Source organism: Populus trichocarpa, chromosome 15 (assembly GCF_000002775.5).
Source record: "Populus trichocarpa isolate Nisqually-1 chromosome 15, P.trichocarpa_v4.1, whole genome shotgun sequence".
Classification (NCBI taxonomy): Eukaryota; Viridiplantae; Streptophyta; class Magnoliopsida; order Malpighiales; family Salicaceae; genus Populus; species Populus trichocarpa.
This window is the reverse complement of record NC_037299.2, coordinates 3478611-3495804: the sequence shown is the minus strand read 5'-3', so window position 1 is coordinate 3495804 and position 17194 is coordinate 3478611. Positions and strand designations below refer to the sequence as shown.

The following is a 17194-nucleotide window of genomic DNA, read 5'->3' as shown; positions in this document are numbered from 1 at the left end:
TTAAATTAATTATTTTTCTTGTTTTTCAATAGTTTTATATATTAATGTTACCAATAATATATATATATATATATATATATGTAATTTTAATGAAAAAGTACTCTTTATAAAAATACATTAAACCGATTACACTCTGAATAAATACTAGCACTACATTATATAATAACCCGAAACAAACACTCCTAATTGAATAGATCAGCCACTGATACCTCACTCTCATCAGTGTTGATTAGGACAGAAAGTGACCAAATAATTTCCACGAGTGCAGGTTGCAATGCTAGTAGGATCATCATAAGCATAAGAGTAGGCCTTCGGACAAGCTGCCTTGAAGATCCTCGAATAAGCAGTTGGCTTGCAAGCTTGTGGGGTTCCAAAGCTACCAGTACAGCAATACCTCGGGGAATTGAAAGCAGAGCAAGCACTCTTACAAGCCACGACCCTGTTGTTGTCTTTTGACCTGACTTGTAACCCCACAGGGCACATCATGTTCAAGTCACGAACACACCCTGCATAGCTGCATTTGCCTGAGCCTTTAAATGGAGTTATTGAGATTGCAAGATTGTAGCCATCTACAAGGCTAACATCATAGAAATCTTGGTCATTGCCTAGGGTGATTTCTGCTAGTGTGGCAGGTGGGGTGCCTCCAATGCCATTGCAATAGAGGGAGCCTCCACAGTCTCCAGTAGCACAGCCGCCCCGCCCAGAGGCGTCAAAGGAGCAGCCATGGCGACCCCACAAACGGCCTGACCAGAGTGGTGGGAGGTTGAGGGTGTAGGCCTTGTTGGGTGGGAGCTTGAACCCTCCACGGGCTAACACGGGCCTTCCTGCACTTGGTTGGACGCCTGGCCACACTGGATGGGTGCACTTGTTGTGAAGTGTTATTGTTGTTGATGAGACCTCTGCATTATGTAGAAACAAATAATAATAACAATTAGAATGTTAACAACAATCAACAATTAAGAAACTGATATATTTGCTCATAATAAGCTGTGTTTATAGGGAATGTGGTATGGTCCAGGCCAAACTAAACAACAGCACATGAAAATATAGGGAAATTTTAAAAAAGACTAGATCTTTACTTAGGCCTAAGAAAACAGGCAAAAAAGGACTCAAAAGCGAAGAGGGCACGAGTTAGTACCTGAAATGTGGGAGAATATAAGAGTGAAGAGAGTAAGAGTTAGCAGAGATCTCAGCATTGCTGCCATGGTGAAAAACTGAGAGAAGCTTGCGACCACCACACAATGGATTTGAGGTAGAGGATAACTATGCAGAAAGAATCCTCTCTCTCCTCTTTTCGAGAGCTTCCCGTTAGTAGGGTTTTTATAGGGAAAAAAAATGTGAGGGTACAGTAAAGAAGTGGAATAAAGTCAGTAGAGTTACTGCCGCTTGATTATTTTGAAAAGCCAATAAAGTTTGCTCTGACAGTTTTGAAAATTTTTGAAAATTTGATTCGTTTAAAATTATTTTTTTTATAGCATATTAATATTAAAAATAAATTTTATAACATAAAAAAAATATTATTTTAATATATTTTTAAATAAAAAATATATTTTTAAACAATTTATATCATTATCTTAAATACTTTTTAAAATAGAGATCAATCAAATTGAATTGATTGAAATAGACTTATATAAGTGAAAAACTTTTAATTTTTAGATATATAAGTTTTAGATTTTTTTTAAATTAACATAATTTGATAAAATATGCTAACAAACTAGCATATATTAAAAAATTATTTAAAAAATAACACAGTCTAGTTAAAGTTGTTATTTTTTACCGCTACCTTAACCTTCAACCCTAAACTAAACAAAAATAAACCTTAAATATTTGATTTTTAATATTATTTTAGAGTTTAGGAATTAAAAGTTGATGATAGTTTAGATTTTCTCATTATTTTTATTTTTTAATAAAAAGAATAGGTACAAGAAGGAATGCAGAAATATAACTTAGAGGGGAAATCAACATCTAAAACGTTAATTAATAGAAGTATAATAACTAGGAATATGAGAGAGAGTGATCTAAGTAGCTTAATATTTGGATGCAAAAACAATACAGTTAGAGAGTCTTGCTTGCAAAGGACAATGATCCTAGTGGAAGAGAGAAGACAGTAGAAGATAATAGTGAATCATGTGATGCAAATAAAATAATAGCAAACCCTAATCATACACTTAGGGTTTATTGGGTTGGGATAGTTTAAGATTTATTTAGAGAGAATTTGACAATGTGGATCTGATTGTTTTTCAAATAATTTTTCATGCCGAAATGTATGTCAATATTTTTTTTTTTTTTTTAAAAAAATTATTTTTGATATCAGTACATCAAAACAATCTAAAACATATAAAATATATTAAATTTTAACTAAAAAAAAATAAAAATTTTTAAAAACGCGGTTTTCACCAAACGTATTCTTAAAGTTAATTTATAATTAGGGGTTAAAGTCATGCTTAAAAACGCCAAACATAACTTTAATGTTTGTTTTTGGTTGCTGTTCAACTTTCTTGTCTTAAAAATATGAATGTTTTTTTTTTAAATTAAAATTTTTAAAATTTTTATATTGTTTTGAAATAATAATATTAAAAATAAATTTAAAAAAATAAAAAATATATATATTATTTAATGTTTTTCTCAACAAAAATAATTTAAAAAATAACCATTACTATAATTTCAAACATATATTTAATAAAATTATATTAATTTTTAAATAATGTTTTTTACATTTTGTTTTAATTTGTAAAAACTTTATGAAAAACTGTGTTAGATTGAAAAAAAAAAAAAAAACCCAGGTTTTAAGGGTTCATCTGGGAAAGTGCGGTGGACAAACTGCACAGCTTTCGAAGAGATGTCAGAGAGGGTGGTGGAGGAGATGTCTGCATCCCCAGAAAAAAGAAAACCTCCTCACATGCCTTTGTGGAACCCTCCAATACTAGCTTGCCCAGACGGTACCCTATGACTATCCACTCTGCAGCTACATTTGCCATTTCTTTTTCTTCTTCTTCCTTTTCCAATCTAGCTCCCAAAAACGTAAACAGATTTTTTTTTCATGAAAAATCATATATTCAGTCATACCCACAAAAGAAATCTCATGGTAAGGCGAGATTCGCCTTTGTTTTAGTGGTATTTTAGATATACTTGGATTAATTCTTCAAAATTATAAAATTAATAACAATATAAATTTTTATTAACTTTAAGATAGGAGTAATTATTTTCAGTTCGGTTCAGTTTTTATATATAAAAAAATAACCAAACCGAAATTTTTTTATTTAAAAAAAACCGAAACCGAAACCGATTCAAACCAGCAGGTTTCGGTTCGGTTCGGTTTTTTAGGACAAAAACCTGTTCAAACCAGTTTTGCTCGGTTTTTTCAGTTTAGCTCGGTTTTTTTCCGGTTTGGCTCAGTTTTTTTCCGGTTTGGGTTCGGTTCGGTTCGATTTTTTCAAAATTTTAATTGGTTTAATCGGTTTTTTTTCACGGTTTGGTTTTTTTTATTATTCTTTTTATTATTTTCTTGGTTTTTTAGTTTTTTTGTTTAAGATCGGTGATATTACAAGATTTATAAAAAAAACAAATCCAATACCTTCTCATGGAGCCTGCCAGCAGATACTTGTTCTGTAAACCTAGATAAATTCAAATCCTGGGGTCCATGTGACGTGATCAAAGATCTTGAAGATCAATGGCACAGATGGGTGGATGTGCACCTTCCATTCAATGCTGAACATGCACGTGAGCAAGATCCTTTCACATATAATATTTTGTTGCTCACATTCTGTGTCCCAAACAAAAATCTCATCGGTGAAAGAGATTCTGCAGGAATAGTTGTCGTGTAATGGAGCACAGGAGAGATCTAAGCCGTTGGAGTCTTGTTTTTGTATCCCTATAGTTAGAGGAGGCATAAACAAGTAATAAAATGTGGTGTTGTGTTAGATTTACGAGTGTTTGTAAATATGGTAACGGTTGTTTTTTAAAATATTTTTATTAGAAAATATATTAAAATAATTTTTTATTTTTAAAAAAATATTTTTAACATCAGCACATTAAAATGATCTAAAAATATTAAAAAAATAAAAAAAATTAAATTTTTTTAAAACACTGTTAAAATACAAGAACGAAAACACATTTAAATATGTGGTAACGGGCATGGGATAGCATAGGAAAAGGCAAAGCTGAGGCCATCAGCACTGCTACCCCACTGAAGAACTTTCGTTCTTTGTTTTTTAAAAAGTTTCTTAGGGTATCGTACGAGGCTGCGACTTGTTTGAATGGGAAAATAATTCTGTGGGGGAATTACTTTGGTGAATTACTCTGGTGATGTGACACTGAAAAAAACAAAAAGAAATAAAAAAAAAGAAGTTCAAAAGGCTTCATCCATCTCCCCTGTGACAGCCTGGGCACGTTCTTAGACCGGCTATGACAAAAACCTGGATTTATTTTTTGTATTTTTTATTTTTATTTTTATACATATTTTCTACTATTTGTTTTTTATTGAACAAATATTAATTATTAATCATATATTATAATTTTTATTTTTAATGTCATTATCAATTATTACATATAGCTTAATTTCAAAGAATGGAGTACATAAAATTCTTTTAGATTGGATTAAGGGGCTTAGCCTTCCACTTTGAAATAAATTATCACTTGTGGAAAATAAATTCAAACGTACATTTTCATTTTCAGAATTTTTTTGTCTCGAAATTAATAAATAATTTAGAAATTACAAGGACTTATTAATAGAAATAAATAGCAAAGACATTAATTTCATCTGAAATTAATGAATAATTATTCGATCCGACTTGCATTGAATGAGAGAATTTTTTTGAATTATTATATTGCATGATGAATAATAGATAAGATATAAACTCAACTCAAACCTAACGTAGAATATATAAATTTGTATCATATAGATATAAATGTAGAACATTTATATTTTTTTTAATACAATATAATATATACAGATCTTAATATTAACACACATAATATTAAGTTGAAATACCCATATAGATACTTGAAATCCAATAAATATGATATGGATATCTAAATTTTTTACTCATCAAGTAATGGATAGGGCTTAAATATAGTAGTGTTGTTTAAAATTCTTAAATTAGTGTCTAAAGTTTGTTTAGTTAATCATTACAAGTGCATTCTAATCAAATTAATTTTCCAAGTGTAAACTAATGTTCACGCAAGCTTAATTTATAAGCATGTCATTTTATATATCAAGGTAAATTCCAAATCAAAACAAAATTCTAGCATGAATACTAATTTTATATATATATATATATATATATATATGATTTATCCTTAAACAAAATTAATATAGAATACTTGTTGAAGATACTTAGAATTAGTGTAAGCTAGTAATTTATTGTTGTCGAGAATAAATTTATTATTCTCAAGTTTTATTGCTTGTCTTTTCATGTAAATAAATAATGTTAATAAACCTTCTAAGATTTCAATAACTATACTTTTAAAGTATGTATTTCTTTTAAAAGTCAACATACCAAAAGAAGAATGAATTCAAAAACTCTCTACAAGGGACTAGAACTTAGGAATTATCAATGGAATTATCAATGGAATTCAACATACTTAGAATTATCAATGGAATTTGAATCGCTGATGGAATGCTTGACGGACTACGTCCCTTGAAAGTTCCAGAATTACCAATGGAATTTCAACTTTCTGGAACTTTCAAGGGACGAAGTCCGTCAAGTCTTCCATCAGTGATTCAAATTTCATTGGTAATTCTGTTAGTATTGTATTTAATATATTTTTAAAAAATATTAAAATAAACAATACAAAAAAATAAAATAAAAAACAATTTCTTATTATTAATTTGAAGAATTTTATTGAATATAATTTATCTAATGAACAAAAGCTAGAGGAGGAGGCGGATCGTCGCTAGAACCAGGAGTGCAACAAGGTAGACCACTTGAACCAATGAGAGTTGACCTCAAATGATAAATGTATGATATATCTCTTTGAACAATATAAGTCTCGCTTATCGAATCCTTAACATGAATCTTGTTTTTAACTTTTACTTATGATTGAACAAGTATTTGCATGGAATTAAATAAATGTTTTAAATTAAAAAATAAAGACAATATTAATTTAATTATGATGCATATGTAATCCCCAACCTTTTGAATGATTACATCCATCTATACTGGACAAGGCCCAAATTTTTGTCTCAAACAATTAATGTATGATAGATGATCCATTGAGTTGAAGAAGAATGAAGAGAATATAATTTCAAGTTTGCAAATTGTCTAGATGATATTTATTTTAAGCTTCTCTATATTTTAGGTATGCAACTTGTTAGAGAATATATGTATAAAAAAGTGATTAATCTCTGTAAGTGCACCTTATATCCATTTTGAAAATAAATCTCGATAAGTAAGTGGAATGAGTGTTTGTATAAATATATGACAGTCATGACTCTTCATTCCATATACTCTGTCATCCTTCAAATTCACCAATCTAGATATGTTTGAAGCATATCCATTAGAAAAATATAGACTCTTAAGCTATTAGTAGACAAGTAACTGTGCATTCTTGTCTAAGACAAGGTTAGCTTTGAGCTTTGTAACCCATGGGCCATTATAACCAACTTTATATTCTTACGGTGTCAAAACAAAGATATATTTATTCTAGCCTTCATGTTGTCCTTTGTCTTCCATTTCACGTCCATCACCTTTTAAAAAATATCTCCAAACATTTTTTTTTATATGCATGACATTTAAATTATGGCGGGGAATATTAGTTTTCCAATAAGGAAGCTCTCGAAAAATACTTCGCTTTACTCAATTATGGGTTACATGAAAACTAGGAAACTTCTATTTACTGTATTGAAAAAAAAAAAAACCTTTTACTATGAGACCATATCATATAATTCTTCACCCAATATGATACGAATCAAGTCAAGTTTGAATTTAACTTTAAAATGTCTGCTGACTAATTTTGCAAGATTGAATATATCTCTCAAACAGTACATCAGAACGAGTTGAAATTTTATAAGGACATACAAGACATATGCCACTATAGTTTGGTAAATGTGTAGGTCAAATGAAGTTTAAGAACATATTATTTCTGAGAGTCAAAGTTACTAGACAAATCTTGTCAAATTTACCAAATTAGACCTTTGTGTATTGTTTGGGATATATCTTGAGCTACAAGTGAAATTTTGTTACGATTCAAGTTGGGATAGAAACTAAACATATCAAGCTTGATGTTTTCAACCATATATGGTAGACCTAGTAATTAATCTAGATGAGAGAGAACAACATGTTTGAAATCGGGATTGAAAATCTACCGAGAATGTGCGAAAATTGAAGATTTGAGTTATATAGAGGAATTTTAGCATGAAGACTTTGTTTTACTTATCCTATTTTTATTTATTTATTTAATGTTGAATAATTATTTTTAATTTGAGTTTGTTCTATCCCATTAGACATTGTTTATGGATTTATTTCATTATTAGACTTATGTTAGCTGATTATTAGTTTAGGCCCATTAACTTTCAAACCAAAAGGGGTCTATTAAGGTTAGTTAGAGTAGATTATATTATGTTTTTTTAGCTGTAAATTTCAGCAGGAAGTTGGAGAATAAACATGGGGTTTCCTTTTGTTTGTTTGTGGCAAAACAACCTTTCTTTACAGGATAAAGATTGTACACTGACTTATAAAAAATTAACTATTATAGTTGTGTAATTCATATACTTAGGGTTCTTAGATACAAGGTTATCTCTGGGTCCAATTGATTTTCCAATACATTTGGTTTTTAGGCACAGGGTTACCTCTAGGTCAAGGTTCTATCAAACATGATTTCCAACTTTCTAGGTTGTTATTTACTTCGTTGGGGGTTGCTTGACCACATGATCAAGAGGTCCGTATTAGTTGGTATCAGAGTTAGGCTCTAAAATAAATTCCGCAAAAGTTGAACAAATATGAGACGAGAGGAAAAAGACATAACAAAAATATTTGAGTAAAAAAGCTTATATTTGAGTGGAACATGAAAGGAGTGTAAACACACGATGAAGTGGGTAAGGAATATATATTTCTTGTCAACTAACCAATTTTCAAATTCAAAAATATCGAAGGAAACCAATAACAAGGCACCACAGAAAGGATACACTGAAATCATAACTTAGTTATGCATTATGAATCAACGGATAGATTAGATGGCCAATGAATTTGGAGATAGGTTGGAGAGGTAATATGTTAATAATCATAGTAGTGTTCAAATTAGATCTAGTAGGGTTGTTAGGTGAGTTAACACTAATATGGATGAATTTGTGACTGATAATGCGGACTTGAGTGATGTTGATTTTACAAATGTGTCTATGAGGCATGAGGAATGTTTTGGATAAGAAAAAATTATCAGTTTATTGGGGAAAGATATGGTGATAATTTTAGCTAAAGTAGTAATTATAGGTACTAGGACCATAATGCTGAGTTAAGTGGAGATTTGGATACAATTAAGCTGAAAATGCCAGCTTTTCAAGAACATAATGATTTAAAAGTTTATTTAGAATTGGACAATAAGGTGGAGTGAATTTTTTATTGTCACAATTATTTGTAGCCCAAGAAATCAGGTTTGCTAAGATTAATTTTATTGACTATGCAATTGTGTGGTGGGATCAGTTAGTGACAAACCACAGGAGAAAATATGAGAGGGAAGTTGATACTTAGGATGATATGAAATTCCTTATGAGGCGAAGATTTATGTCTAGCCACTATTATAGAGAATTGTATCAAAGATTGCAGGGTTTGAGTCAAGGTATAAAAAGTGTTGATGAGTACTTCAAAAAGATGGAACTTGCTATGATTCGAGCTAATATTGAGAAGGATAGGGAGGCTACTATAACTAAATTCATCAATGAGCTTTATCATGATATTACTCATATAATGAAGCTGTATCATTATGTGGAGTTGGAGGAGATGGTGCATATGACCATGAAGGTGGAGAGACAACTTAAACAGAAGAGTACCATTCCGTAAAGCTAACCATTAGGTCTTTCAAAACTGTTGTTACCCACTTTTGACCACAAAAATAAATACAAGAAGAAAGCCTAGAAGATTTTTCAAGTTGGTGGTGGAGAACCAAGATGACAAGTGAAAAAGTTGAAGGACTAAAATGTATAAGATTTGAAAAATTAACAGCCCAATTCTGACTGACAAAAGGCCCTATTGGTGTAAATATTTTTATTTGGGGTAAAGAAATACAAATTTGAATGGTTAAAGATGCAATAAGAATTTTGAAAGGCTTAATTGATTGCAAGGAAAATAAGTTTTTGGACTCAATTTGGGTGTTAATTGGAAGAAATTAAAGTTTGGGGATTGGAATTAGACTTTAGAAGGTTTAATTTGTAAAATAGACGGCATAATACTGAAAAACATTAAAGTTTTGTGGCCAATTAAGAACTTAATTACAGATTCCTAAGACCAAGGACCAACATGTAAGTGGCATGCAATTTTAGGGCTAGAAATTGGTCAAATCAAGGGCCAAATTAAAAAGAATTTAAATTTTGATGGTCAATTAAAGATGAAATTGAAAAATTGACAACCAAGGACTTGTTTGTAAAAGGTGCTGAACTTTGGGGCTGATATTTGAATTTAACAGGGGTGTAATTGCATACAATTAAAAGTTAGAAAACAATTACAAGTGCAATTAAAAGGAATTGAAAGAGCATGAACCAAATTGAAATTGACCAAATCCTAAATTAAAAAACCCTTATGTTCATCTCATTCCTTGGAAATTTTAGATGATCGAGTGAGCATGTTTAGACGAATGAATGTGTTGTCTCTTACCACCTTACGAGCTATAAACATCACCATTCAACTGAGAAACACCCCTTCTACAAACTCATGCCCATGAAATTGGATGTTTACACCCCAATTCTTTCCCAGAAGTCTCTAATATCTTATCCTCGATCAGCTTTCCCTATATTTTTAAATTTTTGGTTGATTGAGTTTACATCTTTGAATGAATATATGTGAAGCTACAAACCTTTAAATTGAGTAAGGTTGGATCCAAACGAAAGGTGTGCACCTCTTTTACCAACTTCAGGTGGTTTTCAATGATGTTTACATCGTAGTTGCTCTGACGAAGTCTTTTGAAAGTGGTCAACCAAATCAACCTTTACTGGATACCTATTTTTAAAAAACCACCCATTTGTTTTGTGTGTTCACACTTGAAAGCCTCCCAGAGGGTTTTTATTAAGGGCTTTAAAACCTCATTCTCAAGATCAAAAAGCAAGAAATGGCTTATTGCCCTTCTACTCTAGTAAAACCAACAAGAACCAAAACCCTCCATGGTTGATTGCGAACAAATTCCTGCCTTTGATTGCTTGAAAACTTGTCTGGATTGATATATGTGTTGTTGGGTTTAGTTTGAATGTACATCGATGTTCTTCATCTTTTTCTAGGTTTTGATTTGTTTTGATAAATAATTTTTGAGTTTTTTTTTTTAAAGTCTGATTCATTTTGGTTTCTAGTTTAAGTTTTGGTTTGTTTTTCGAGTCAAGCCAGTAGTCTTTGGTTCGGTTTATGGTCGAACCAAGGGTTTCAGGTCAAATCATGGTTTTCAATTTGGTTTAGGGTTGAACCAGTGTTTTTTAATCAACCTAATTGGTTTTGTTTTTGGGTCAGGTACCTAGGCTTTGATTGGTTGGTTACTTTTTTGTTAAGGCATTTTTGGCCTGAGGGGTTGTTTGGCAAACACACCATTAAATCTATTTTAACAGTTTTGTTATGAATAAAAATGATTTTTTGCCAAACATATCCCAAATAAATTCCTAAATATTCTAAAAAATTTCAAAGACCAATTTAAAATTATTTGTGGGTCCCTCGTATATTTTTTCAGCAATTTTATTTAATATTAGGGTTGTAGACTTGATGCTGACCTAGTATTAAAATACCTGCTTTTCATCAAAATCTCAAAATTTTCCAAAATTTTTGAATTTTTTTTGTTATTTCAAAAATAGAAAAATATAATTTATTTGGTGTTCATTTAGCCAAGTCTCTCAAAAGATAAAAATCATATTTTGCTTGAAACAATATATGTAGATTTAACACTTTATATATATATATATATATATATATATATATATATATATATATATATATTCAAAAAATATCTTTACATGCATTTTTGGATTTAAAAACCAGTTTATTGAATCTATGAGAACTTGATCGATATTTCAATAACTCATAAACATTTTAATTTATGAGAATTAATGATCAATATTTTGGTATAAGTGCTAAACCTACAAATAGGTTGGCATTTAAATACATGAAGTTAACTAGAAAATTCCCAGAATTATTTCAAGTATTCACCAATTTTAATCGGAAATATTTTTACCACAATATACGAGTTATGAAAAACACTTTCGTCTTCTAGGATAGGTGAATCCTGTCAAGACACCTACATGAATTCTTATCACAAGAATTTATTTAGGTATACGAACTCATAATGAATTTGAAACGCCAGATTTATTCTTGAGAATAAATCTTTAATCTAAGCCATAGATGAACCATAGGTTAGGAACTCATTAATACCTTTAAGCCACATCCAAATCACGTAATACAGCTTACCTCAGATAAGGTGCGTTAGGGGTGCTAATGCCTTTCCTAGTTATGACAATATGATAAGAGAATTATGCAAGATGGAGTGACAAATATGTATTCTTTTGAGATGAATGGAAGACCTATAACTCTTGTATCTTTGACACCTAAAAAAATATATCAGGAGAACTGAAATTGAAGAAGGTGAAGATTATTGAAAATGAGAGCTTGTATATCAGGGGACCTTCTTTGCTAGCAAGGTTCTTCTTGGTTTTAATGATGATACTATTCTTCAGCTTGATACTGATTTGTTGACCTAAGAAGATGTTTTACATGATACAAATTTGAGGACAAATCTTTTTTAAAAAGAAGAGAATGGTATGAGACAAATGAGGTCCGACTTTTGACCTTAAAATGTTTAATGATTAGTTTTACAAGATCAGATATATCTCTCAAACTGTATATCGGAGCGACCTAATATTTTACAAGGAGATATTAGACATATGCAACTATAGTTTGGTAAATTTTAAGGTTAAATGGAGTTTAGAAATATATTATTTTCGAGGGGCAAAATTACCAAACAAATCTTGTCAAATATGTCAGACTAGACCTTTATGTATTGTTTGGGACATGTCTTGAGCTACAAGTGGAATTTTGCTGCGATTCAAGTTGAGATAAAAACTAGACATATCAAGCTTGATGTTTTCGACCATATATTGTAGACTCGGTACTTAATCCAGATGAAAGAGAACGACATGTTTGAAGTCAGGATTGAAAATCTGCTGATAATGTGTGAAAATTGAATATTCGGGCTACATGGAGGAATTTTGGCGTGAAGACTTTTTTTTCTTATCCTAGTTTAGTTATTTTTTCATATTGAATAATTATGTTTAATTTGAGTTTGTTATAGCTCATTAGACATTGTTTGAGAGTTTATTTTATTATTGGACTTATGGTAGTTGGTTACTAGTTTATGCCCATTTACTTGCAACCCAAAAGGGGTCCATTAAAGTTAGTTAAAGGAGACTATATTATGTTTTTTAGCTGAAACATTCAATAGAAAGTTCAAGAATAAACGTGAGTTTTTCTTTTGTTTGTTTGTGGCAAAACAACCTTTCTTTGTAGGGATAAAGATCGTTCACGGACTTATCAAAGATTAACTGGCTTCATGGCGTCATTGACATACTAAGGGTTCTTAGATACAACTTTATATCCGGGTCCAAGTCATTTTCCAATACCTTTAGTTCTTAGGTACAGGGTTACCTCTAGGTCAAGGTTCTATCAAACCTGATTTTTAGCTTTCTAGGTTGTTATCTATTTCATTAGGGAGTTGCTTGATCACATGATCAAGAGGTCTGCATCACGATGATACCAGTAGTGCAACATCTCTTTCAACTATACCTAAAAAACAGTCCTTTCTATTCTTATGATCAATTGGAAAAAACCTCCGGTAGCAATAAAAAAAAGAAGTTTTATCATTATTTGTTAAAGTGAAGGCCTTGTTATTTTTCATATAATATGGACATGCTAATTTTTCATGTATCCTCCAACCAGAAACCATTTCATACATATAAAATTATTAATAGTCCAGATTAAAGTTGTCTTCATTTGAAAATTTTGTTTTCTTGAGACATCACTTGTTAAAATCCTGAATGATAATAACTTATTTCAACTCATTAATAAACGGTTGAAGACAAACTTATATATTCCTACCCGAACTATTAGGATTGAGTATAATTGTAAATAAGAACATGAACTCCGATATCATACACATCTCCGATGATAAGTTGTAAACCGTGAATATCACCAGCCAACAAGAATATGGTGCAACAAATGAACCAAATAGATTAAATCCTATATAATCCAAAACGTACATTTTATGGTTCCATTAAAAACTGAGGATGCACCCTATTAAATTGCTTCTATGCTTTATCATCGGAAGGATGTACCATGACTCCATCCACCACATCATATGAATAATGTCATGTCATGTCATGTGCTCAACAATCTTTAGAGACATGAATAACCTTTACAGTCTAGGAGTGATTGGAAAGCAATTTTCTATGTGCGACAAGAGTCATTCCCCTATCAGTTTTAGGTTTATACTGAGAATGCATATAAGTTCCACACTTAGTCAAATATGTATTTTCATGATAGTACAACATGTAAAAGTTTGGACATATATCAATTTTCTGGTATCATGGATTTATAAGCATAAAAATTCCTTTTCAACCTATTCCTTTTAGATAAAATGTTTTTCTCTCATTTAATGATTTTGTCGTAACCGGCCTCACTTAACCCATGATCTGGCTTGATGATGAACACCTGTGTAACAACCAATAATTCACTGTGATTTATGCACTCATCCCATAATGGTTCGTCAAAATCTTCTAAAAGTTAAAAAAAATCAAGCTGCATCTGCATTTTGTTATTCATCTATAATTGAACATTCACCTGCATAACTATGATTCATTCCTATTACATCCATAATCATACTCCTATAATGATTCCTTTTATCATCTATAACTACATACACGTTGCTAGAACTAGAAATTGACCCAACCATCTTTTCTACCATGGTCTCGTAAGGAATATAGGGTATTCCATGTGCAAACCAACATAAATATTTTTCCATGAATCTTTTTTGTATAAGATGCATAGTAACAATATCTGGATCGAGAAACTTTTATTTTTACAGCTCTTATATGAACATCTAATACCAGCTTCACTAATATTTTTCAAATTACGTAATGCGTAATTAATAAATCCTCAGCCCCATTAAAATAATCCATTATGCGCAATCCTGTGAGTGAAACTTGATACATCCAAGAACGATCGTCCATTACTTATATGAAACTTATATAGAATATTGATGACAACATGTCTTAATTAATAATGAGAACAAAGTAAATTATCGGTACCTAGTTTATTAGCTATCATTGGTTGAATTCAAAATTATTCAATCTATTTTAATAGTATCCTTTAATGATTATCAATTTTCTCCAAAAAATTCAAATTCCTCCAAATTTACCTAAATTTTCAACTTAATAATAAAATTGATAAAATGTGAAACGTACCCATTAAATAATCCATTATTTATTTCATTATAAAATATTTAAGTTACAAAATCAAACACAATGCCATCAAATGACAAACAAATATAATTTTTTAAAATCTCAAATAAACCCGTACAAATCGTACTTTCATACAACAAATTTATATGGGAAAAACTATAAAACAAGTAAACACACAAACAAACTACATATACTACATAAAAATGCAAAAAAAACATTAACATAAAAAATGGATTAGGTTTGCTTACTTGATGTGGCAAATCTTAAAAAAAACAAAATTGAACAAGAACAAGAATACTGACAGACTAAGTGTTGAGGTGACCAGATTTATGCCAGATTTATGATGATAAGAGCTTGATTTGTGACAAAATAAGGGAGGAAGGGTGTTGTTTATTTTAAAAAAAAAAAAGGAAGAAGAAGAAGAAGAAATGGGGGAGGGGGAGAGGGGGGTTGTCTGACAGTTCATAACTTAAATATTACCGACAAGTTAATTGGCAGATATTAACAACGATTAGTTTTCATTGGTAATTCTATATGTAATATTGATACATCATATTTTCCAACAGAAAAAACAAGAGAATACTTGTCCAAATTGTTTTTCATCCCTTGATTTCCACCTGTAATTTCCTTGGCATTCATTGATGGAAACATTTTTGTCGGTGAATATCGAAAGAAACAACAACATCATGTTTCATCAGTAAACGTCACCGTAATTTACTGACAAGGTTTTTTTCATCGGTATTTCTATTTATATTTAACAATTTTCTAGTAATGAAAAAGGGCTTCAAACCCTAAAGAAAAATGAAAAGAAAAAATAGATTATACAACACCCGTTCTCAAAAAAATTATCCCATATACATATATGCTAAAACAATGGATAAACATCCCCAAATAATAGAAGGGAAATGGTGAATTCCCAAATGGCAGGGGAAAACATAGGTGGCGAGTCAGTCTGTACACTTACTAGCCTCTCTATGTGCATGATGGACTTGAATTTGTCTTCATCTATATAATAAATCCAGCGAATAAGCCGAACAAGGTGATGATCATGGACAGTGTCATTGCAACTACTCTCTGTAGGAAGCTGGACCGCAATCTAGGAAGACGATGATTCAAGGACAATAACCCTTGTAAGCTTCATCCCTGGCAGGAGTTAACCCAACATATATAGCTAATTCAGCTCTTGTAGCAGAGCAAACACCAATAGTATAAGCAAACCTATCATGCCTAGCACCGACACTTCTCCAGATAAATTCACCTGCATCGGCTCTATTGACTCAAGGCTGTATATATGACCCCGTTACAACCCGTTTGAAAACACGGTTTGCATTGTATTTTTTTTTTAATTTTTAATTTTATTTTTGTTAAAACTTATTTTTTTATATTTTTAAATTGGTTTGATGTGCTGATCTCAAAAATAATTTTTAAAAAATAAAAAAAATATTATTTTAATATATTTCTAAATAAAAAGCACTTTAAACCGCAATTAGTATCACAATTTCAGGTATGCTTTCTTGACCAGTTATTGTTTCATCCATCTGTCCATGAACCATTATTTACACTCATGCTTTCCTCTCCAGAAACTCTTTTTCGTTACTTTTCTACTAATTAATTCTTCCTTTATCCATTTTCTCTGCATTATAACTAGATTGTAGGCATGTCTCTTTATCCATCCTCTCTTAGAGCGAGGAGCTAGATAGAGTTTTGAGAATGTAGCAGCAGCATAATACTTTTATGCATGAAGCACGACAAAATAAAAGAAAATCTAATGTTTATAAGTAGAAAAAAAAATAATTAAAATGAAATAGCATAACTATAAGGTTGCTGGAGTGAGGAGCAAGAATATCATATTGTTGCCCTTTCAATCTGCAACGGGGTGAAAAAAATATTCATTTGCCATTAAGATGACGTGGTATAGATGTTAATTGTTACGATGTTCGGTATTATAGTGTAAAATATTTTGAAAAAATTATTTTTTATTTGAATATACATTAAAATGTTTTTTTGAAATCATCGAAAAAAAAAAAAAATCAATTTAATATTTTTTCAAAACAAAAGTATTCTAAAAAAAGTATCTAAAAGCATCACTTCTAAACAAGGACTAAGTTGCCATATCTAGTAATTTCCATTTTCGTCTTTCAACTTTCAATTTCAACAATTCAGACATCAAAGTTCAATTGAATATTTCAGATGGCCTTTTCATAAATAACTCTAACCTCGATATTTGATAATTTTCCCAGCCCATCCCAGCCCAGCCCAGCCCAGCCCATAAATGATTAAAGGGTCTGTACTTAATAAATGTTCTGCCAAGCCTATAATTGCTCAGCTTGTCTAATCTAGCCCGTACCTTGTTATTTATGAGTTGACCAAAATAACTCTTATATTGATCCTGTGATTGGATGAATCACAATTTTTCTTAAAATTTATTCTTGATAATCTCAGCATATTGTACATGCACACGTGTGTAATATAAAGATTACATTACATCAAGGGTTGGTGACTCTGTAAACTGGATATTTTGTGGTGAAATTTACACTGGAGGGCAATAAATATATAGAGATA

General features: G+C 30.8%; 1 protein-coding gene across 1 annotated transcript; it reads right to left on the bottom strand.

Moving 5' to 3' along the window:
• Positions 1-84: 84 nt before the first annotated feature.
• Positions 85-1335, bottom strand: LOC7462492 (thaumatin-like protein). Its single transcript, XM_002322063.4, has 2 exons — positions 1139-1335; positions 85-899 (listed from the first exon to the last, which is right to left on the bottom strand). Exons 1-2 carry the CDS (start codon positions 1203-1205, stop codon positions 220-222), a joined length of 747 nt encoding a protein of 248 aa, XP_002322099.1. The 5' UTR covers positions 1206-1335; the 3' UTR covers positions 85-219.
• Positions 1336-17194: the final 15859 nt, after the last annotated feature.